This window comes from Lycium ferocissimum, unplaced genomic scaffold (assembly GCF_029784015.1).
Source record: "Lycium ferocissimum isolate CSIRO_LF1 unplaced genomic scaffold, AGI_CSIRO_Lferr_CH_V1 ctg298, whole genome shotgun sequence".
In the NCBI taxonomy this organism is placed as follows: domain Eukaryota; kingdom Viridiplantae; phylum Streptophyta; class Magnoliopsida; order Solanales; family Solanaceae; genus Lycium; species Lycium ferocissimum.
Genome location: NW_026725197.1, coordinates 117,451 through 141,232, shown reverse-complemented (window position 1 = coordinate 141,232; position 23,782 = coordinate 117,451). Strand labels below are relative to the sequence as shown.

The 23,782-nt window shown below is 36.6% G+C and overlaps 2 protein-coding genes across 2 annotated transcripts; both read right to left on the bottom strand.

The window, feature by feature from the left end:
- Window positions 1–14,710: 14,710 nt before the first annotated feature.
- On the bottom strand, window positions 14,711–21,621 carry LOC132043879 (uncharacterized). Its single transcript, XM_059434332.1, is given in 7 exon segments — window positions 14,711–15,366; window positions 18,036–18,143; window positions 19,920–20,136; window positions 20,138–20,205; window positions 20,544–20,670; window positions 20,755–21,145; window positions 21,612–21,621. Coding segments are annotated over 7 exon segments (1,395 nt in total). The 3' UTR covers window positions 14,711–14,892.
- Window positions 21,622–21,634: 13 nt separating this feature from the next.
- Window positions 21,635–22,593, bottom strand: LOC132043878 (uncharacterized). The gene is made up of 2 exons (XM_059434331.1): window positions 22,493–22,593; window positions 21,635–22,402 (listed from the first exon to the last, which is right to left on the bottom strand). Exons 1-2 carry the CDS (start codon window positions 22,589–22,591, stop codon window positions 21,635–21,637), a joined length of 867 nt encoding a protein of 288 aa, XP_059290314.1. The 5' UTR covers window positions 22,592–22,593.
- Between the last annotated feature and the right edge of the window lie 1,189 nt (window positions 22,594–23,782).

The following is a 23,782-nucleotide window of genomic DNA, read 5'->3' as shown; positions in this document are numbered from 1 at the left end:
TTAATTAATACCAAGATAAGGCTATATTTGAAATAATTAATCGGATTAAGATTAGTCAAGGATATTTTTGCAATTAGCTGGGTAAAACGTTATAACTGCAACAATCATTTAGTTTTAAAGCCGATTAAGGCCATATCTGCAAAAATGGTTTTAATAGTCATGTTTTAAATTAATTGCGTCCTAATTCCATCATGATTAAATATCATGGTTAATAATTGATATTTTTAGCTTGCACCATTATTTTGGGAATAGTTATTTTGAGTTGGAGTGTATTGTGGCATGTATTGTGGAGTAGGAAGAATTGGAGCATTACCTTTTAGAACCATATTTGCTACAGGTTCCATTGCATTTTTAAGCAAGATTTGATGAGCTACTAATTGTCCATGGAGTTCATTGAAAGTAACTGGTTCTGGACGGAGGTTGAGAGCAGCAATAAGGCCATAAAATTCAGGTCCAATGTTGTGATAAATAATCGCATTAAACTCAACAGAAGATATAGATCTACCAGCGACACTAAGTTAATCAGAAAGAGCCTTGGCCTTTTGTAGATAGTTAGAAACAGAAAGATCATTTTTCTTTAACTCTTGTAATTCTATATGTAATTGCAATTGACGATTTTGTGAAATAGAACCAAAGGCGTTGGCAAGAGCCTCCCAAACTGCAAAGGAAGAGGTGAGACCTATAACACAAGGATAGATCTCTTCCGTTAAAGAAGCAAGAAGCCACGAATGAAGCATCTGATCCTTGCGAAATCATATTTCAAATTTTGGGTTGGGATCTTGATGGGTGGGATCAGTGGAAGAGGCAACAGTGGCATAGAGAGCTTTAGTAGTGCCATTGATGAAACCATAAAGGTTTTGGTAATTTAGAAGAGGAATAAATTGAGCTTTCCATGCCAAATAATTTTTTGGTGTAAGTTTAACAGAATGGGTAGAGGTGATGATTGGAGTGGGAGAAGTGAAAAAGGAAGAAGTGACGGGAACAACAGACATAGTGAAAAGCGTGGAAAGGAATTCTCTTAGGGCTCGAATACCATGTAAAATAATAAGAAAGACAAAAGGACTTAAGAAGCCAATCACTCTTAAGTTGTATTGATGTATACGTGAATTACTTATATAGCTTTACAAAGCCAAAGGATAGCTACAGGGGATAACTAGTAAGAGGGTAGAGGATAATTACAAAGAATACATAGATAATTAAAAAGAATACAAAAACAAATAATAATTCATAAATAATAAAGTATTTATATTTTAACAAAACCTTCCTACACCTGCTCCGTGGAGCATAGCCTTCAGAGCTCAATCCTCCCAATTTTGAGTAGCTTTTTTGCCCGTCACTTGCAAGGAAGTGTTCAGAAAAATGATGCCGCCGGGATAGATTGCACCACTACGGCTAGGCTACCCGTTCCTAACTTGGTGTATGCCTACAAAAGATGACCGTTCCACCTCAATCACACGGGCCATACCTTGAACGAATGTTTGGCGTTGAGGAAAAGGATTATTAGTTTGATTGATGACAGGATCAACGAGACTTTGTGGGGGCCGCATACTTTGCTGGTCCATGTCCCTATTATCCCAGGAGAGGAAGTTACCCCCGACACTCAGGTTTGGCAGTATTATGATTTCACAATTTTCGAGGAATCGTACGCTTGCCTTTTCTCGACTGGCATCACTGAACAAGATCAGACCCGTGGAACCTGCCTATGAGCCTGCACCATTAGGGCCTAACAGGAACAAGTTCTACTTATACCACACTGTATCCAGGGGACATGATATTGCGGAATGCCATACCTTCAAACTTGAGCTCAAAAATATGATCAGGACTGGACAGATCTTGGTCCTACTCCCATCGTGGTTTTGAGGAAAAGAAAGATCACCATAAGAGACCAAGTTTGTAAGGATAGTGACTTGTCGGGCTATACTTTTGGGTAGATATTAGGTGTCCCCTTCTTTTGCACAAATGTTGCACCCACCCTCATAAATGTAAAGAAATCGCGCCGACTTGATGTCCCTATGAAGGGATATGCGGGAAGCCCTACTCAGGCCTTGTCTGGGGCTGTTTGTAGTTAGGATTAGCCAAAAGATATGTAGGAAGAAATGTATATCCTTCTTTTCTAATCGAACCACATAGGGCCTGATTACCCCCGGCGTGATACGCAGCCAATCTATGTAAGACTCGGTCCCTTATCGATTTAAATTATAATTCCCCCTCGTTCGCTTAAATTTTTATGATAGGCCGAAGGGTTCATTGTAATAAGCCAATTGCGAAACCACTGGTCCAAGATCCACCCAAATATAAAAATCCCGTAATATCCAAGCCTTTAGAACATTGGATCAAAAGTATTCAAGCTTTAATGTATGACTTTATGTGCTACTTGCCCTTTGAATACCATATGTGATATCTTGCTTTTACATTTAATATCCAAAAGACTAACTTTCTTCACCATTGAGTTATTCTTATCTTATAGAAAAGGACCGATTAGTGTAAGATTGAAAGCAGACATACTTCACGAGATTCAAGGCCGTGTTAGCATCCCTCTCAGACAAAGGAAAAAGATAAAATGACTGGTACCCCCACAGAAGTAAGAAATGAGCTCGTTCTCCGCAATAGAGACACCTAGGACTCATAAGAGGCAGCATCGCAGGAGGATGTGATTGTAAAATTGTTAACTACTGTTGACACCTAATTTTCACCTCATAAAATGTATATTTTTAATTTCCATATTTCCCGAGTCCAAGACGGGGTGAGGATGCCCTTAGAAAATTAAAAAATTCAAAAATCCCAAGAAAATTGCAAAAATTGACGTTTAATTATTATTTTTCATAAAAATTAACAATTACAAGAAATTACGAGCTATTTACTTTCACAAACGTAATTTGAAAAGAAGATACACATCCCGTTCCGTCTAGCTCGGGAAAATTGTTAATTAAAATGACATATGAATTACGGTACTCTTGACCGCATTTTTTACATTTTTAAATATTACTCGGAACTATGTCAATATTGGGCTTCTTTTAAAGATTGCATAATAAGTCTTGTTTTCGTCAAAAGTTATTTTACGAGAAAGTTTTAGATGAATACGTTTTTAAAGAATATGTATTTTTTTTATAAATGAGCACATTGTTTAGGAAAGGTGTTTTCATTAAAAGGAAGGGTTAATTTAAACCTTTTACAAAACTTAAGGGTGGGGGGGGGGGGGAGGGGTTCTTTTTTTTTTTTTTTTTTTTTTTTAAAGGGGGGTGGAAGTTTATTAAAAAAAAACTCCCACCCCCCCCCCCCAACTCTTTCATTTTCACCCCAACCTCTCCCCTCTCACTCTCAGGCGATTTGTTTGTTTCTAGGGTTCCGCCGAAGATGGCCAATTCAGGCCAATCCATGCTGTTCTTCACCGGATTTTTGAGAGGTTTTATTCCTTATCACGAGTCCTTGTGATTCCCAGGTTCAATTTCATTAGATTTGTATTTCTCTATACCTAATTGAATACTATTAAGGATGTTACCCTAGGTTCTTTTGTGTTATGGTTGCCATGGGCAGAGCCATGAGCTCTTTGCCGTTTTGTGCCCCATAACACTTGAAGAAGGAACCTAAGGGGGAATTTCCTATGTGGGTTCATGGTTCAGTACGATTTTGGGGAATTTTATCTTGTTTAGTACTATGTTACCATTTAATTGGCTGTTATTTGTCTGATATGATGACTAGGTGTACCATTCGGTTATTTGTTCCTTAATTTTAGGGATTTTGAAATAGATAATGGGTTGGAATTTTGTTTGTTTTTGTGTTATGTACAAAATCTGAATTGGAGATAGTACTATTTGTACAATGTAGCAAAATTCTTATCCTATTTTGATGCCTAAATTCGAAATTTTTGAGGGTTGAAGGGGGAAAATCTGTTTTGGGGAATGCTTCTTACCATTTCTACCCCTAAAAATTTACCTATAAATAGAAGGTTTCTATTCATTGATAGGGGTCCAGAATTGATAACCTAAAAAACACCTATTGAGTCTATTACTCTATATAGCAATATAGCTTACAGTATACACCAATATACTACATATATACAATATAATATCAGTAGCTGATATACACATATATTATCCAAATATACTACAATATATTAGAAAGAATAATTAAAAAAAGGCAGTTTTTCAAAGATTAAGCGTTGGTGTTGAAGTGTTGATCTAACCCCTCCTCCTTGATCTTTAGGTTGCCCCAACAAGAGGTAAAAATCCTTTTTCAAACTCTGTTTCATTTTTAGTTATGTTTATGTGTTGATCAAGCTTGTTTACTATCTAAAATGCTATAAATGTTTAGTCTAGATGTCTATGTTGTTATTCTGTTATTCAAAGCTAAAATGAGTTAAAGTCTAAGACATGTCACATTAAGTAAATAGTATAACTTGTTAGTTAATAAAATGAGAAGGTTGGTTAAAGAGTAAGATTTCGGAAATTCTGAGTTAGAAATGCATAGTCTTTGGTTCAAGGATGAGTTAAATAAGGTGGGTATAATGGGAATTCTAAGTTGCTAAATCTGTATTAAGTTTATTGTAGTCATACTTTTCCAGTTTTGTTGTTTGAAATTGTGATGTTTAGAAGCCACTTTAATGAAACAATGGTATTTAGTTAATATTTTAGTAAAGGTAAAGTCACTTTCAAGGTCTAAAAAATAATTTTGTGGCTTACTCTATATTCTAGACCTCATCTGGCCTCAGCTTGGCTAAATGTGATTTCTATTAGTTAATAAGTTACTTTAGAATAACATGTTTGCTTAGCCTGTTGAAAACTATCCCAAATGAGTAAGTTTTTTCTTTCTTTAAAATGAGTTAGGAAGTTGTTTGTTAAGCCTGGAATGAGGATTCTTGAAAACTATAAATCTTGAGTTTGTTTTGATTTAAGGATTGAAGTTTATCACCTTCTTTTTGTCAAACTACTAAAATATGATACATAATAAGGATAAGTGACCTCTAGCTTGATTTGTGAACTGTGCATTCTCAATTTTTTGTGAAAATGATTTCAACATGTCTTAAAACATGTTTAGAGCCTGGTCTGTAAACTTGATATTTTGTAAACTGTATAAGTGTTCATACTGTTTTAAGAAATGCAAATTGAATGGCCTTGTTGAATTTCTATCTTGTATAAGTAGCATAATAAGAATAAGAAATAGATTTAGTATGTGTCTTGTAAAATTTTTGAAATCTGGAAATTGTGTAAGTGAAGTTAGTTGTGAAATTGGAACCTTTTCTTCTAAATGGAGTCCTATCGATGCGTGGACCTATATTTGTGCTTATTTGAAGTCTTGAAAGTTAAAGTAATAGAACAAGTTGGAAATTCTTTATCATTTTGATATTCAATCTGTTTTAAAATCATTTAGGTCATATAGGTTTGAAAAAGTGAATCCGATTTTCAAAAAAAGAAAGTATAAAAGGTGTAAGTTAGTGTTATGATTGTTATGTAATCTCAAAATTGATGAATAATTGTTCTCCTTTTCCCTATGTGAAAGGTGTTTCTCCTTATAACTTAGTTTCCCTCTAGGTAACTTAGTTAGCCATTAACTTCAAAAGTAATTTGTTTTTTCCTGAAATTTGCATAACTAGATATCACTAAGTAAAAAAAAATGACTTTAAAATAAGCAAAACTTTACTAGATTGCAGTCTTGTATCTCTTATAAATAATCTAAAACTATGAACTTGTGTATCTTGTCTTTGTGTAATTTGCTATGTGTTCATTTTCAGTACATCTTCTTGACCTTAGAATAAAGACCATGTACCCTCTGAGTTCTTTTCTCTGAATTTTCTATGAATAGATATAGTTTTATGGAAACTGATGGACTCTGTGAATAAAAAATGAAAAGACTTGCTTCGAAACTTGCTTTTAGACCATACTGTGTTCATTTAAATGCTATCATTGTGATCCATTTAGGATAGAGTTTGCCTCTGAATATTGTTGTCCACCTTAGTTAATAGTTTGATACTTTTATAGACTTGTCATTTGAAAACTAAGACTGCTATTAGCCAGGTATGGCCTTTAAAGGCTAAAGGCTATAAAAATGAACCTACTTTGATCTTAGAGTGTTAAACTATGACTATATGCTATATGTCAACTAGCAATTAGCTTATTTTTCCTGAATCTGAAAATTCAAAACTGAATGAAACCTATTTCTGTGTCATGACTGTTTCTATATGATCCTTGTTAATTGTTGTCTTGCAACTTAGAATAACTATTGAACCTGAAATACTAAATCCTGTCCTGTTTGTTTTATTCACTAAGTTAGTTAAATGAATTGGTTGCTAAACTATCAAGAATGGGAATTGTGAACTTTTTGTGAAACTGTAAGAATCTAAATTTGAGTGCTTAGATTGTCTATAGTCCATCCATATTTGGCCTTTTGTTGTGCTTGCTTGTGTAACTTAAGGTTGATAAGATGGTTCATTGTAGAAGATTGAAACTAGAGTCTCATTTTGTGTTTGTCTTGAGATTGGTTGATGGTTGCATAATTTGGACCTTCAAATGAGTCTTGAACTTTCTTAAAAAATTACTTGAATTAACTTATATTCCCTGCTTTTTCTTAATCACAAATCATAAAAACTTGCATTAGCTAGAACTTATCTAAGCTTTTAGTTGTATTCCTTGTTTGAATTTGGTCATAATCATGTAAACCTTTATCTAAACTTGAACCTGCACACGAGCCTCTGAATCCTAATTGAAACTGCAACTTGATCATTCTTTTAAGACCATCTTGAACTCAAAATCTTACCTTTAAGTTTAGCTTGTTTACTTGTTATGTGCCACATGTTTATCCCATCCCTGTGTTGCCCCTCCTATATGCCAAAACAACCTTTTGAAAACATCCGGAGCCACTGCTAAAATTGATTGGATACTAAAGATTGCATCATCATTCTAAGGGATCAATGTAATTGTGTGTCTTGATATGTACCCTATGAGAACCTTTTAGCATTTGTACTTAAGTTTATATGACTTGTGGAACATCTGTAAATAATCCACCCTCTAGTCACTTGGCTTCCCTAAATTTTGGAAGATGATTTTAACCAACATAAGTATTCAATGTTTGTCTCTATACAACACCTGAGACTTCCTAAACATTAGAGGATTGTTTGAACCACTTCTGACATTAGAACTTAAAACTAGCAATTTGAGGAAGCTATATGTGCATTCGACATCTTTGAATACACTTGTTGTTATCATCTCTGTGTGTACTCCCTTAACACTGCCTCATCTTTGCTTATATGTGACTGTTTGGCATTGCCTGTTGGTTTCTGGTGTTTTTCTGGGATCTTAGATGAGCTTCTTTAATAGTTTATAATCCCTATTATCTGTCTGATTGAATTTAGATAGTCTGAGCTTGAGTTATGTACATTTCATGAAAGGTTAATTTGAATATGAGTGGGTATGCCCTTTCGGGAGGTTTTGCTCCGCATATTCAAGTATATCTATGGACACTTGGGTATATACTTGTTCTTATAGTTAGAAAACTTTGATAAAATAAGAGTATACCACTGTTGCAACATTATATTTCAAAAAATGGGGAAAAAGAAGGAGTATGCAGACCTGTATATCATGTATACTTAACTGAACACTTATTATTTGGGAAGAGTTTGTGATTGGGCCTAGGCCTACATATTTAACAGTTCCTTGGTTGATTTTTTATAGTAATTGGGCCAGTCCTGGCCATTGTTTATGATCAGTCTAAATTATTTGTTGGGCTTAGTCTAAACGTATATGTTTGTAATTTAATTTTTGGCTTTTTCATAATAATTAAGAGTTAATTTTCAGTAATTTAGCTTTTAAATTATTGGATTTATACTAATTATGTATACCTCTTGTATTTTCCAAACCCAAAATCCGTTGATGGGCTTCCACGAGGCCCATCAACCCCAATAGATCGAGTCAAACTTCAACATGGATCGACTACGCATGGAGCATACGTTTGGCCTTGCTATTTAGTTTAGTCGTCCCAAAACTGTACCTGTTAATTTTTTTGCACCTAGTATAATTTAAATTGCGTATTTGGATTACAAATTGGTGCCTTTATGGTAATATGATACATATTAGATTCTAACAATTTCCAAAATCGTCACTTTAATCTAATTTATTGAAAATTTGACTATTTTTGGGACAAAAGGACTAAAACTGCTAGAATTGTTAAAATTTTGGGACTGGAATCGACATATGCGAAGCTTGAGAACTTGGATTGTATTGGACTAATGCAAGACTGTTTGGACCATATTGTGACATTTATAACTTATATAAAACTCGCATAAAAACTAAAAATGGACTAAAATTGGCTAAATAGAAAATAAATTGGATTATTAAGCATAATGTGGTTTATATACGAACTATATAGTATATAAAAAACTATCCTTTGTATAAAAACTATTTTTTATTAACTTAAATGTTTTTGTTAAAAAAAAAACCTTTTTGGGTGGACTTACGTGGAATCCTACTTAGGCTAAAAGCCTTTGGGTATTAGCCTAGCTGTTCTTGTCCGACACCCTATGCCCAATTTTGGGCAAAACTATACTTCTTTCATTTTTTAAAAAGCGTATTTTTTGCATGAAATGACTAACCTTTATTGAGGAAATGAAAAACTTAAGCAATTTTTTATCAAAAAACACTTATATTCATAAGGCACTATTGGAACTCATAGGTAAACCGCGATTAAGCGGATCCTTAATACAGAGGTGCTTAACACCTTCCCCGGGGGATCATCAGAACCCTTACCCAGACTTTAGTAGATTAGGTTTCTTTAGGATAGTCGTAAAAATAACTATTTTAAATACACCCTTTTCGAACTGGTTTTTCTAATTTTCTAAAAATTATGTGGCGAATCTAAAATGTATCCTTTAGAGCACCATTAAGTGGTTGGTGGATTTTTTCGACTTTCCCTGTACGATTCACAACTATACTTCCTCGGGACACCTCCCTCCTTTTATGAGGTATGTGCGAGTCATTAAAACTTTAGAATTCCTAACACCCGCTACACCAATCCTTAAATCTTGTTCCATCTGGTAAACCTGATTCTGACAAAGAGCGATCAAAACACTCCCTACTTCCAAATTCCTCCAAACCTCTGAGATAATCAATGCAAAGGATGATGGAGCAGAGGTATCTAGCAAAATAAGGGATTCTGAATGTGTAACTACTAAGGTCCAAAGTTCTGCTGCTGAAAAGTTGAGCTATGAGGGCATGAGTGACTTTAAAAGTACCAGCACTACTAAGGAAAAATAAGTTGCAGTGGAAATTTCAGATAAACCCATCTCTTTCAGTTGGGATAAAGACGCAGAGGACTCTATCATAAATGAATATGATAACTTGGCAAAGTGAAGTGGAAATTATGGCCGAGACCCCAGGAGTGTTCAAATCATTCATTCATCGGACCACTCCTATCTCAATCAAAACTCCCAACCCCTCTAGGGTACTAAAAGACAACATCCCTGTGGTTGTGCTCTTAAAAGAACCTTTATCTGAGAAGATAATTGAGTCTAACTGCTCCGTTCTTGAAATAGATTCTAATAAAGAGGAGCATGGGTCGACCTTCTAAAAAGTAAAGGAAGCAAAGCAAGCGAGCAACCCTGTTCCTCCAAGGAGAAGAACGAGGTACATGACTTGAATGATGAAAAACAAGTCTCTCTGAGGAATCAAAAGGTGTTGATTGGCAGAATATTTAACTCAATCATCTCTGAAAAACATGGCATGAAAAAGATTCAGGAGACTGTTGAATTTCAGCAGTGGGAACAAGAAAGCAACTGATCACTCTAAGGATCTTGGAAGAATGCGAAGGCATACCCAAAAAGGAAGGTATGGGGAGCCGTTATGTTATCACTGACCAAATCAAAGCACAATAGCAAGCGACCACTGAAATTAGTAGGCTTAAAGCTTAAAATGATAGTCTGAGAGCTGAATTGGTTGGACAGACACACGAACCTAGTCCCAGCAGTGAACTTGTCTGTGTAAATACTGTGCTCCAAGTTGAAAATGCTCGCTTATAGGAGAAAGAGGATGAGCTTCGTGATCAGTTGATCAAGAATCAATGAGCTGCTGGTGTATAAGGCCCCTAGCTCGTGCTCCCTAGCTCTTCTCCCTGTTATGTCCTCCATCTTTTAGTCATTTGAGCCCTAAAGTTCCCTCTGGATACCTCCAGTCCTCTCTGTCTCTGACATGATATTTTAGCTTTTTAATTATCATGTTTGTATAATCTAGACTACTGATTTGGATAATTACTTCATCCTGCCTTTACGCATGTCTCTGTTTGTTGCCTTTCTGATGATGTCAGAAGGGAGAAATACTGAACTCAGGAGGAACATATTCTATGAGTTTATTATTATCAAAAAGGGGAAAATTGATAGTCCTAAGTGCATTCGTGTTTTGATGATTGTCAAACTGTTTCAAAAGCGGTATTATGTTACTAACATGTTGCAGGTGCCTTGATAATGAAGGTCTGCTTCACAGGGGGAACAAGTGGGGAGCTGGTTCTCAGGGCGAACATCAGTTTACAAGTTTGTCATCATCAAAAAAGGGGAAATTAATAGTCCCAAGTGCATTCGTGTTTTGATGATTGTCAAACTATTTCAGAAGCAGACAAAGACCTGGTCTGAAATCTATCTCTGTGCACCTTGCACTGTTAGCAGAGACAGCTGTAAAGCCGAGCCACTTGCTGCACACAAGTACAGCTCTGAGTTGGCCCATGCTTTAGGTCAAAGTGAATAAGTGGTCTCTATCCATCCCACATGCTCCTATTATATATACAACATGATGACAACATATTGAGTAGACTTGAAAATCCAATCTAAATCATGCAAAGCTGCCAACACAAGTTCTCAAGATCTCTCAAGAACAAAGTCACCTACAAGTTGAAGAACCTGATCCAGATACAAGACTTAGTCTATGTTCTCTAGGTTGTTGTAAATTTTTGTTCATTTGTGCTTAAATTGTAAACCTACTCTTCTGTGTTAAGAAGCTGTTTGTAGGTGGTTTGAAAAATCTCAAAGTGTACTTGCTGGAAGTGTGTTTCCGCAAGCTTTTGAATGGTACACTAGGCTAGAGTTAGTCTAGGTGTATTAGTGGTCCTTGGCTAGAGTTAGTCAAGTGAAGGTGCTTGCAATCGGAGTATTGCAAGGGTAGAGGGACTATGGGGTTCGTTCCTAGGTTGCATAAGTGTTATTGTAAGGGTGAGGGATTATGGGAGTTAATTCCTATCTTACGATAGAGTTGTACCCTGAAGTTGCTCATGTAGTGGAGTTTAAATCCTACTGGGGTAGAACTCATTGAACCCTATTTTAATCCTTAAACTCTTAGGAATGTCATGCTTGTAGTAAGAGTGCCCAAGCTTTTCTCTCTCGGTGCACGTTTAGCCAAGGTAGGCTAAAGTGCACTAAGTATGGCAAGGCGACACAATTCACCCTCAACGACGATGATGCTTACTCCGACAACTGGAATTCAACAAGCATTGATCACACTGACGTGTGGGAGCTTTCTTCCAGCTCAATTTCAAATGATAGTGGAGGAATCAGAGGTAGTCAATCAACGGAACCCTAAGACACTTAAAAATGCACCAGTGTCGGAACCTGTGAAGACGACTCTTCCACTCCGACTCCAGTTCTCAGAAGTTAGCAAATTCGATCAATCCACAGCGGCGCAACAAACCCCAATTGAAGAACCAACACCTGAAGAACGGAGACCTACTCCAATTACTAAGGAACCAAATGGTCAGAAGCATAACCATAGCTCCCAAATGGGCTTAACATTGGAATACATTCCTCCCACTCAACAGAATGGAAAGTTTGTCGTTAAAATCGATCAGGAGGACATCAAGGACAGCATAGAACACTAGAGTACAACATTAATTGCGTATGTTCTAAGTGATTCTCCTTATGAAAAATCCATGGATAATTATGTGACTCATACTTGGGATTTCGTGATAAAACCACAACTTCTTTACCATAGTGATGGTTAATACTGCTGACGATTGAGAACTAATGTTACAAGCAAGACCATACACATACCACAACAAGCCATTCATAGTGCAGAATTAGGAACTTGATTTCTGCTTCGACCCTAACTGCATAACACATATCCCTCTATGGGTTAGTTTTCCAGGTCTACCAGCAGGGTATTGGTTTGCTGAAGCTTTGAGTAAGGTAGCTAGTGCCATTGGTAAGCCACTTTACACAGATAGGTATACTGCAGAGTTAGATAGAATCTCGTTTGCTCAAGTTCTTATAGAAACTGATATCTCGAAGCCCCTGCTGGACTGTATTGAAATTGATATTCCATCTGACACTATTCACCAGGAGATTGCATATGATTGGAAACCCAAATTTTGTCCTGATTGTATTAGGTTTGGGCATGATAATGAATCCTGCTGGAAGAAGGAAAAACCAGTACAAGAGGAAGATTTTAAAGCACCTCATACGAGGAGAAAAAGAGGCAAGAGAAGAAAGAGGATTATTCAGAAATGGGAACGAAACAGCCTGTCCCACCAGATGAGCAACCTGTAGCAACCAAAACAGCTGCAGCAAAGCCTACTCCCCTTACTCAAGTGACTAGAACCTCTACTGATCAGATGAACACTATGCAGATGCCAGTGACTGCTACTGCCAATAGGTTTGATCCTATTGCTGTTAATATGCCTAGTACCTCAAGAAGTAAGGAACCTAGCTTGGACACTGAATTCGATCCCTCATGATAGTGTACACCTGGAATGTTAGAGGGCTGAATCAGCCCTTTAAACAGAAAGAGCTGAAACTCTTTCTGAAAAAGAATAAGATAGATTTTTTTGGTTGCATAGATACTAGAGTTAAGGAAAGAAAGGCAAAACAAATAATATCCAAAGTTGCAAGAGATTGGGATTATTGCTGTAACTATCCCCAGGCAGAAAATGGTAGAGTGTGGGTGTTATAGAAGAAGCATCTGAATGTTCAAATCATCAAAATTCATGAACAATATATCCACTGTTTAGTAGAGCATATGGCAACAAACTTTTCTACCCTTACTACTGTAGTATATGCCAAGAATGACCAGCAGAATAGAGAATTATTATGGCAAGACTTGCAGGCTTTGGTTACACAAATTCAAACTACTTGGTTAATTGCTGGAGATTTTAACAATGTATTGTCATCAGAGGATAGAATTGGTCAGCCTGTCACTCAAAATGAGATTCAGGGGGTTCAGGGATCTTATTGACATTCTTCAACTGATTACACTCAAAACTAAGGGTTGCTTCTTCACTTGGTGTAATAAACAACAAGCTAGCAGCAGGATATATAGTAGAATAGATTGGGTGTTAGGTAACTTCAGCTGGATACAACAGTATGGGCATGTAGAAGCAGAATTTTGACCACCTGGAATATCTAATCATTCACCTGCAATTATCCAGCGCTGGCAAAGGGTTACACTCTATCCTCAGCCTTTTAAACTGTATGCTACTCTTATGGAACATCAGGACTTTATGAGAACGTTCAACAAAGTCTGGCAGATGTAGATAAGGGGTGATGCTATGATTGTTATATGGTAGAAACTAAAAAATCTTAAAGTTGAAATGAAGGATCTTAACACCGTTATGGCTTCCTATAAGCGGAAACTGAATCAAGCAAGACAAAGCCTAGCGAGTGTACAAGCCACCATAGCTACTCAATTATTCTGTTAGTCTTTATTTGATTAAGAAAAGTCGATTGCATAAATTAAAAAATGGAGCTCGGTAGAACAAAATATGCTCAGACAGAAATCTAGGGCTTGCTGGATTGAGAGTGAAGACTCTAATTCTAGATATTTTCATGCCCATATGAAAATCAGAGAAAGCAAGAGTTCAATCACACCTATATATGCTGAAGACGGTACAAGAATCAGTGAGCCCATGGCAGTAGAAGCAGAATTTGTGTCATTCTTTACCAAGCTGATGGGAAGTTGTGCTGATGAACTACCATGCCCTAATACAATAGTTACTCAGAGAGGACCTTGCCTTACCAGAGCTCAATAGCTACAACTAGTTGAAGCTGTGACCAGAACTGAAATTGATAATGCTGTAAAGGACATACCTATGGATAAGGCACCTGGTATAGATGGTTACCCCATAGAATTCTTTACAAAACACTGGCCTATTGTTAAACAAGATGTCTATGTAGCAGTTGAACACTTCTTTGCTACTGGGAAACTAATGAAATCCTAGAACTGTACTGTTGTGACTTTAGTGCCAAAGATTGCATCACCTACACAAGTGAAAGATTACAGGCCAATAGCCTGCTGCTCAACATTATACAAGATGAGAGGTGCTAAACCAATATAGCTACGGGAAATAACTACGAAACAAGGATTTTGAATTCCATCGGTAAAATCCTCGTAGCTAGCTATTTGCCGACAAAAAAAATAATCCGTATCCGTTGCTAAACCAATATAGGATTAACGACGGATTGGTGAAAAAGATTTTATTTGTTGCCAATATGAGCGACGAATGAAATCCGTCGCGATGTTAATAATTTCCGTCGCTAATTATATGAGTTATTTCGTCGTTTCTTCTGAGTGGCGACCAATAGTTTTTGTCGCTAATTCCGTAGCCAATTCTTTTAATATACACATTTCTGCATTCCTTTTAGCGACGAAAATAATTTGTCGCAACATTTGAAATCCGTCGCAAATCTTTTTTATTTTTTATGTTATATAATATTTTAAATACACCCGTTCAAGCATATATTAGGTACCCATGTAATAACTTAATTAATAGAAACTAATATTCTACAAGGTCCAAAATACATAGCAGAATGCAAAATAAGTTTGGAGCATCCACAACGATAATATCCAAACCGAAAAATCCAAAATCATATGCAACATCCATAAAGTCCAAACAACAAAACTAACAACCATAAAGTCCAAACCACAAAACTAACTAATGAGAGACTGGAGAGCCACGATCATCATCAGAAACCGATGCATGAACTTGATCAATGTTGGCAGTAGCTGGAGCTGAAACTATAGGTGCCATAGATGGTGGATGGTCATTAGGAGTGTCCATCTGAGAAGAGACTGAAGGATTCAATCCACGTACCCGCTCAACAATAATAGGAAGCAAGCGATCAGTCAGTGCAGGAATTATGCTATCAGTCAGTGTAGGAATTAATCGCGTCACTAACTCATCCAAAGTTCCCGTCGCTGCTGGTTGAGCATTCGGAGGTGGTACTGAGGATGTAGCATCAGATGCAGAAGAAGGACGAAGATTCGGCCCATAATATAAGTGTGCTTGAGATCCAAGACCATATATTCTTCTTTTCTTTACCCCTCCTACGGCTTCGTAATAGGCTTGACATTGATCAACTTCAGATTGAGTTTGTGACTGATTTTGTAGTATTTCTTGATATTTTTCCTGTAAAAAAGAGAGTGATAATTAGTTAAACTCATTTCACTAACAGTAAGCACATGTACGAGAACCATTAAATACAAAGAAGAATAATGCCCCGAAAGCTTCAATACAATTCAAGATATCTCTGTCTCACTGTCTCACTGAAGGCTACTGATAATGCAGTTAAAAGGTTTGGAGTGAATTTATCTTCCATCTGTAGCTGTTGTACTACTAATCACTATGAGGAGACTAGTTACCATCTGTTTAGTTGTGGTTATATTGCTAATCAAGTTTGGACTTTCTTCTATTAACAATTCATGTGGAATTAATCGATCCATGGACAAGTTAATACAAAAAGCTATGAAGTGGTGGTTGGCAAAGCCTAAAAATGAGGTTCATAAAACCATTTTACAATGCTTACCAACCGTCATATGCATAGTAGTTGATCTTGTGCGAGTTCTTACATATGGCACAGTACGTGAATTTATCTTCCGGCCGTGGCGGCCTAAAAATCTTTGAGTACGGAGAAGTATGCTAGCACAATTTAGTTATGGTTATATTGCTAATCAAGTTTGGAAGCTTCTGTTGCACTTGGTTGGTGGTCTAGAATCAAAGCTACGTTAAGACAAAAAGGTTCTCGGTGAGTGTACAAAGGAAGGAACTACAAGAAAGTTGTCAGGATTCATTTTAGCATTTTACCAACTGGAAGTTGCGATAAGTCATGCGAAAACAAGGATTTTGCTTTGGAGGAAAACTTGGCAACTTGTAAAACAAAGAAAAATGCTAAAATGCTTTGCGACAAATCCTTTTGTTATCGGGTCATCCCACTAATATTATTAGATGCTTTATGTACTATATCGTGGTTGTCCCGCTAAATAATTTATTGAAATATGTGCAACGACATGCACGACGATAACCTATCAAACTAACAAATAAGTGGCCATATACATGCGCGTTCCCTCATGTACATATCACAATACATATATATATAGCTAATATCTTTCCTAGCATGAGAAAATATTTTAGTGGTCAAAATTTCAATATAATCTTTAGAGGTCTACTGATTTTTGTATCCAATCTTTGTTGAACACATCCAATCTATGCAAAAACAATCAATTATTGGGGTCAATTATACCCATTCGATTCATGTTAAACAGGTAATATCGACTTATAAACGTATTCAAATGTAATCTGAAATACAAATATTCAATTTTTTGTTTTTGACTTTATGTAAAAAATACATCAACTCAGATCTGGTGCAGCTAAATGCAGCACCTATTTTGCTGGTGGTAACCAGGAGGGTATATAAATAAAATAAAAAAAAGGGGGGGGGGGGGGGGGGGGGTGCAGATGCAGAGAAGGCTTGGAGGTGGTGACAAGAAAGGGGCCTGTTTGCAGCATGGAAAGGCACAAGGTGCTCTTGCAGCCTTGTTTGTTGGAAGAAATGGGCAAAGTTGGTCAGGAGAGTAGGATGGTAGTCCCCTGGTGTATTTATGATAGGTGAAAATGCATTGTATAGCTGCAAAAGGACCGAAGGGAACCGTAAACTTTGGTAGGATAGAACTGGAACAGCAGGAGTTCCTGATGCTATCAAGAGGAGAATGCCTTGTTGCCATCATGCTCCAATCCTATGGGAAGAGAGTATGATGGTAGTTTTTTTTTTCCTAACCATGTGTTCTTTTTTTGCAGGTATTGGAAAATATGGTGCAACAAGATCGCGAGCTAGTAAAAGGAAAACCACTTTCTAAATAATGAGATATAAGTGTTCTCCAAGCAAGTCCTCTAGTTGCACCGGCAAAGCCTTGCCTAACGAGCTTGAAATCACCATTCCTAACACCAGTACTAAGATTACTATGTAAAAGGGAATACAAACTTCCATTCTGCATATGCTGATACACCAAAAACCTTTCAGTATCAACTATATAAAAACCTAATAAAGGCACTAAATTCAGGTGCCTAAGTTGCCCCAACTGATTCATCTCGGACCGAAACTGTTTTTCGCTTATTTACAACTACTCAGCCTTTTAATAGCTAATGCAGATCCATCCGCCAACATAGCTCTATAAGATACACCATTCCTAGTTGAAATTACAATATTTCCACTATCAAAAGAATTAGTACCTACTAATAAATCATTAAGCTTAATCTTGTTAATAGGTTTTTGAAACAATGTAAACTGAACAATCTTAAAAGCTCTCAACTTTTCAACCCAATCACTACCTTTACCATCACCAAGCTCTCTATCTTCCTAGTTTGGTGAACCAAAAACCATCTCCAAATCCCAAATCCAAGAATTAAAGATCCTAAAGCACCAACACCATCAACAACTATAATAATAAAGGGACTCTTATTACTCAACTTACTAGATTTATATATGTAGTTAATGTTTCCCACTATGTTTAAGATAGTGTCTTTATGTAGCTTTGAGGAGATTCCATCTTTTAAACAAACTTGCCTTAAAATTATGTGAGCATCTCCAAGGTTTTGCCATAGTGGTGCTACTATTTCTATAGGGTACTAGTCCTGATGTGGTTACTTATAGAACTTTAATGAAGGCCTTTATGAGGGCTAAAAAGTTCGATCAGGTTTGGCTTCTAATATTGCTATCAACCATTGGCTTTCGCTCTTTTCTTGAATGTGATGGGACTAAACAAAGAAACTTCCTATAGAAGATTATAGAATGTTGGACTCACATGCACGATTCGGGCTCGCTCACCAACAAAAGATTTTCCATCATGACCGTGTGTATGGACGTGCAAATGTACCTCACTTGGTGTTGGATCCCGACCCTTTTTAATAGCCTATACAAGAAAAAATATACATAGTTTAGTAACTTCCAAAACCAACAAAAACGAAACCAATGTCAAGAGAGAATATATTTTGACATATTCCTTTTACATATGCGAGTCCATATTAGAATATGTTCATGAAAATTTAAAAACTAATTGAAGGCATTCCCCTTCGATACTCGCTTATGGTGAAAATGAGAGAAATTTTTTTTAAAAAACTAATGGGCAATTCTGCGAATTGCCCTTCTTTTGGGGTGGTCTTTAAATTTTGCCCCTCATATTTGCGGTCTTTAAATTTTGCCCCTCATATTTGTGGTCTTTAAGTTTTGCCCTTAGCTTGGATAGGGGAGGTTCTGGGTTCGATCCCCCACTCAAGCATAAAATAAAAAAATAATTTCGCAAGGCGAAATTTGGAGGAGGTGTACGCCCCTCCGCATAACTTCCTTAAGGAAAAACTAAAGTTATGCCGGAGGGGGCATAACTTTTCCTCAAGACATAGTTTAGTTATGCCTTATGGAGCAAAACTTTTCCTTAAGGAACTATGCCTTATGGGGCAGACTTTTAATTAAGGCATAACCAAAAGTATGCCTTAACTAAAAGTGTGCCTTGAAAAGTTTAAAAAAAAAAAAAAAAAAATGTCTCAAGGCAAAGTCAAAACATAACTTCCTTAAGGAAAAACTAAAGTTATGCCGGAGGGGGGGCATAACTTTTCCTCAGGCATAGTTTAGTTATGTCTTATGGGGCACAACTTTTCCATAAGGAACTATGCCATATAGGGCAAACTTTTAATTAAGGCATCACCAAAAGTATGCCTTAACTAAAAGTGTGCCTTGAAAAGTTAAAAAAAAAAAAAAAAAAATGTCTCAAGGCAAAGTCGACATAACTTCCTTAAGGAAAAACTAAAGTTATGCCGGAGGGGGCATAACTTTTCCTCAACATAATTTAGTTTTGCCTTATGGGGCAAAACTTTTCCTAAGGAATTATGCCTTAATGTACCTCACTTTTAATTAAGGTATAACCAAAAGTATGCCTTAACTAAAAGTGTGCCTTGAAAAGTTAAAAAAAAAAAAAAAAAAAATGTCTCAAGGCAAAGTCTTCCAAAACCAACATAACTTCCTTAAGGAAAACTAAAGTTATGCGGAGGGGGCATAACATATTCCTTTTACAAGGCATAATTTAGTTTTGCCTTATGGGGCAAAATTTTTCCTTAAGGAACTATGCCTTATGGGGCATACTTTTAATTAAGGCATAACCAAAAGTATGCCTTAACTAAAAGTGTGCCTTGAAAAGTTAAAAAAAAAAAAAAAAAAAATGTCTCAAGCCAAAGTCGCCCCCGCATAACTTTGGTTTTTCCTTAAGGATTGTATATGAAATACACTCTCCCCCCATAGTCTTGCGAAATTATTTTTTTATTTTATGCCTAAGCGGGGGTTCGAACCCGAGAACCTAAAACTTAAAGAACACAAATATGAGGGGCAAAATTTAAAGACCACCCCAAAAGAAGGGCAATCCGTGCAAAAAAATGAAAACTAATAGTATTAATTAGTCTGTGGCGGTCCATGAACCCATACAGTCAATGGATAACCGATCCTGATCATTATCTTCAGAATTTGTTCGCAAATAGGTTATATCGCAAGTCCAATAAACACAATTATAGAATACATGTCTTTCTAATTGGATATGTAGGTAACTGCCATAGCCGGCTCATAGTATATTTAAAGAAAAATTTAGAATTTGACATCATGGCAATTTAGTTAGGCAGACGCCAAAGCCACAGAATTAACTTACAAGTCTCTTGTGATGCTCTCCGATGGAAATAGAGCCGCCCGTGTGAGTCCCACTAGCAACTGTATCCTCACCGCCACGACGATTCTTTGAAGCTGTTTTTGATTTTTCAATAACCTTAGGATCTTCCCAATAGCTCTTCCAACTTTCCCATGTTTCTTTCGGAACATAAACTGGCCGAATTCCCTCACCTTTTATTGAGCTAATGAAATCACGGTATACTCGCCGCCTTTCTACGTCATTGCTTCCTCACTTCACTATCAATCGAAGAATCCCAATAGAATGCCTTCTGAAATAATTTTATAGAGTAGAGTATAACAATAAAATCATCATCTCAGCAAACAAAAATTATAAGACATGAGTTATCAGAAAAGCACCATCAGTCACCCAATAAACAGGAAAGTAAAAGAACTGCAGCTTTCTCTAACAGGTGAAAAGAATGAGATGTTGCCCGTGTTGCAAGGAATTGAGACAGAGGGATTATTAGACATGTTCTTGGTTACTTACTATGACGGCTTCGATTAAGAATAAAGCTCTACATCTCATAGTCAAAGTTAAATTAAAAAAAATCTATTTTTCGTTCTGAACACTAACGGTAATTAGTGACAAACGTTTCAGTTATTATACCTCGAATTCTCCAAGATAAAAATCTTTTGTCTCTTGTGAGACACTTTTCCAGTTAACTCCATTAGGCTCAATTTCATTCTTGAAAATCTCAGTTATCGTCTCAGAGCATAATCTCGATGGTTCCAACCTGGACAAATTTGAAGACATTATATGAAGTCTATTATAAAGCAATTACAGTATAAAAATAATAATGGTGCAAGCAGAAACTAACCCTGAAGGAGAAAGAAAAATAAGTGTCCGCTGCACGTTACTGTTGCTCTCACCTTCACCTACTGCATCACTCTGAGCAGATGAACCTTCACCTATTGCGTTTCTCTGAGTAGACGCACCCTCGCCTATTACGTTGCTCTCATTAGGTATTATCGGAGATGATTCAGAAATGGATGGGGTACTACCATGACCTGATGTTTGAATGGGTGGCGTAGTAGTAGGACATGTTTGAACTTGGTCTTGCCCACCTGAGGAATTGGTACCACCTTGTTGAGAACTAATTGGGGGAACAGGAACAGAAGGCATATTACCTCGACCAGCGCTACCTCGACCTCTAGTTGAGGTCTTGATTGCGCGGCCTATGCTACCTCGACCTCTGCCACGAGCCATATCTACAAGGAAAAAAAAGGCAATCATCTTTTAGATAATCAGCATGAGAGTAAGCAATTGAAACCACTGATTACACACAAAAAATGGGCAGTAAATTATTGGTTGTAAACTGGGCAGTAAATGGGCAGTAAATCATCACAAGCAAACTGTTTTCTTTAAAGATTACACACAAAAAATGGACAAGAACGCAACTAACAGAAATGAAAGAGATCATCACAAGCAAACTGTTTTCTTTAAAGATTACACACAAAAAATGGACAGTAAATTAAATTGTGCAAAACCATAGAATTATTGCTAGATTTTCAGTATAGTAAGCAATGGATATATTAAGAAAAAGTCTTTGGATTGTGCATACATTATGAAAATGACTAAGAAGCTTAGACATCCAAGACAACCAACAGATGTAGACATATCACACACTTATAACATCCAAAAGATATTACTACAAACAAAAGTTAATAAAGATACAGTAGCACATTTCTATCAACACACTAGTCAGTATCTATTTCTTCTTCGAACTCCTCCTCATCATCCTCCTCGATTTCATACTCATCTTCTGTAGATTCTTCTTCAGAGTCTTGATGCTCTTCTTCGGATTCACGATGCTCTGGAAACAATCCATCATCAATTGGTTCATCCATTTCAATTGCTTCCCCATTTGGATCATGCAAGAGTATAACTTCATCAATGATCATATTCATATCTATCTCATGGACTTCAACTTCTTCAACTTGGAATGGAAGATTTAGTTCCACTTCCGGAGTTGTGATCACTTCCTCATCAGGTAATTCAATAACATTTCGAGGTTTGACTTTCAATACAGCTAACCAATCATCCTTGTCCTTTTTTATGCTAGGATAAGACACATAACACACCTGAGTTGCTTGCATTGCAAGAATAAAAGGTTCATATTTGTTAAACCGACGACGATGGTTAACATCGACCAATTTGTACTGATTATGCTCCTTAACACCAACATTCATAGTTGGATCAAACCATTCACACTTGAATAATGTAGTTTGCTTTAAAGGTGCTTCACGGTATTCCACTTGTATAATCTCTTGTATCCGTCCATAGTAATCTCCAACATTTGGATCCGAGATACAAACTCCACTGTTCATTGTTGATCTAGCACTACCGCGACGTAATGTGTGAAATTTGTATCCATTAACAAAACACATTGGATAAGCATATGCTCTTATTAATGGTCCATGAGCAAGACTACGCAAGTATTTGTTCTCAATATGATTGGATCGAACCTATTTTAAGAAAATTATAAGACTTAGTCAAATTTCACAAGCCATTTTAAGCGATCATAGTTTAAAAGATAATGATTGATGGAGGCTTACATATTCCTTGAACCATATAGAAAAATATGTTTCAAGACTCTCATCTATTTGATCTTGAGATAGATTCGGGAACTCTTCTTGCAAACGTTGCACATACATGCTTCATTGCAATAAAGTAAGTTAAATAGAAACTCATAATATATGGATATATTCTTTATTTTAAATAAGTATAACTTTATAATGTTACCTCACAAATGGCTCAACCTCTTTAGTATTTAGTAAAATATAAGTTTGGGCGACCTTGATTTCTTCAAGGGACAAATCTCTCTTTTTTCTTCTCCCGATAGTTTGCATGGATGAGTGAATATTGAAACATTTCCTTCAATATCTTCTACAACACCACCATCATTGTTACGGGCCACATTTTGATGACGTGAGATAACATGAGGTTCAAAATAATGAGAAAACAATTGTGTTGACTCTGCCATCAAGTATGCTTCACAAATGGAACCCTCAACACTAGCTTTGTTCCCAATCATGTTTTTAAGAGTTCGAAGGTACCTCTCAAAAGGGTACATCCATTAAAGTATATATATTTTATATTTACCTCTCAAAGGCAATCCGTGCTTCATATGGCTTCATATGGAGGTGCACGGGTAAATGTTCCATTGAGTTAAAGAAACCCGGGGGGAATATGCGTTCTAACTTACACAAGATCTGTGGGATGTGTACCTCTAATCTCTCCAAGTCCACCACTCGAAGAACAGTTGAAGTAAGATCTTTAAAAAACAAACTCAACTCTGTAAGTGCACCCACACATTACTAGGAAGTAGCTCACGAAAGGCAATTGGCAATAGTCGTTGCATGAACACATGACAATCATGACTTTTCATGCCAAATAACTTAAATTTGTCCGTGTCCAAGCATCGACTCAAGTTCGAAGCATACCTATCTGGAAACTTCACACCTTCCAACCAATCGAACAAGACAGCTTTTTCATTCTTTTCTATTGTATATGCAGCTTTGGGATAGCTTCGATTAGGATTCCTTGCTAAGTGCGGTCGATCGCAGTATTTTGCAATATCTAGACGTGCTTTCGGATTGTCTTTGGTTTTGCCAACAACATTAAGAACAGTGTTAAACACATTATCAAAGACATTCTTCTCAATATGCATGACATCAAGATTATGTCGTATCAAGTTAGAACTCCAATAAGGCAAATCCCAAAAAGATGCTTCGTTTTTTCCATCCGCATGAATTACATATCCTCTTATTAACTTCTTGTGCATCTAACTCGAGTTACTTTTCTTATCCCCAACTCACAAATTTGATTCAAAATTTCTTCTCCTG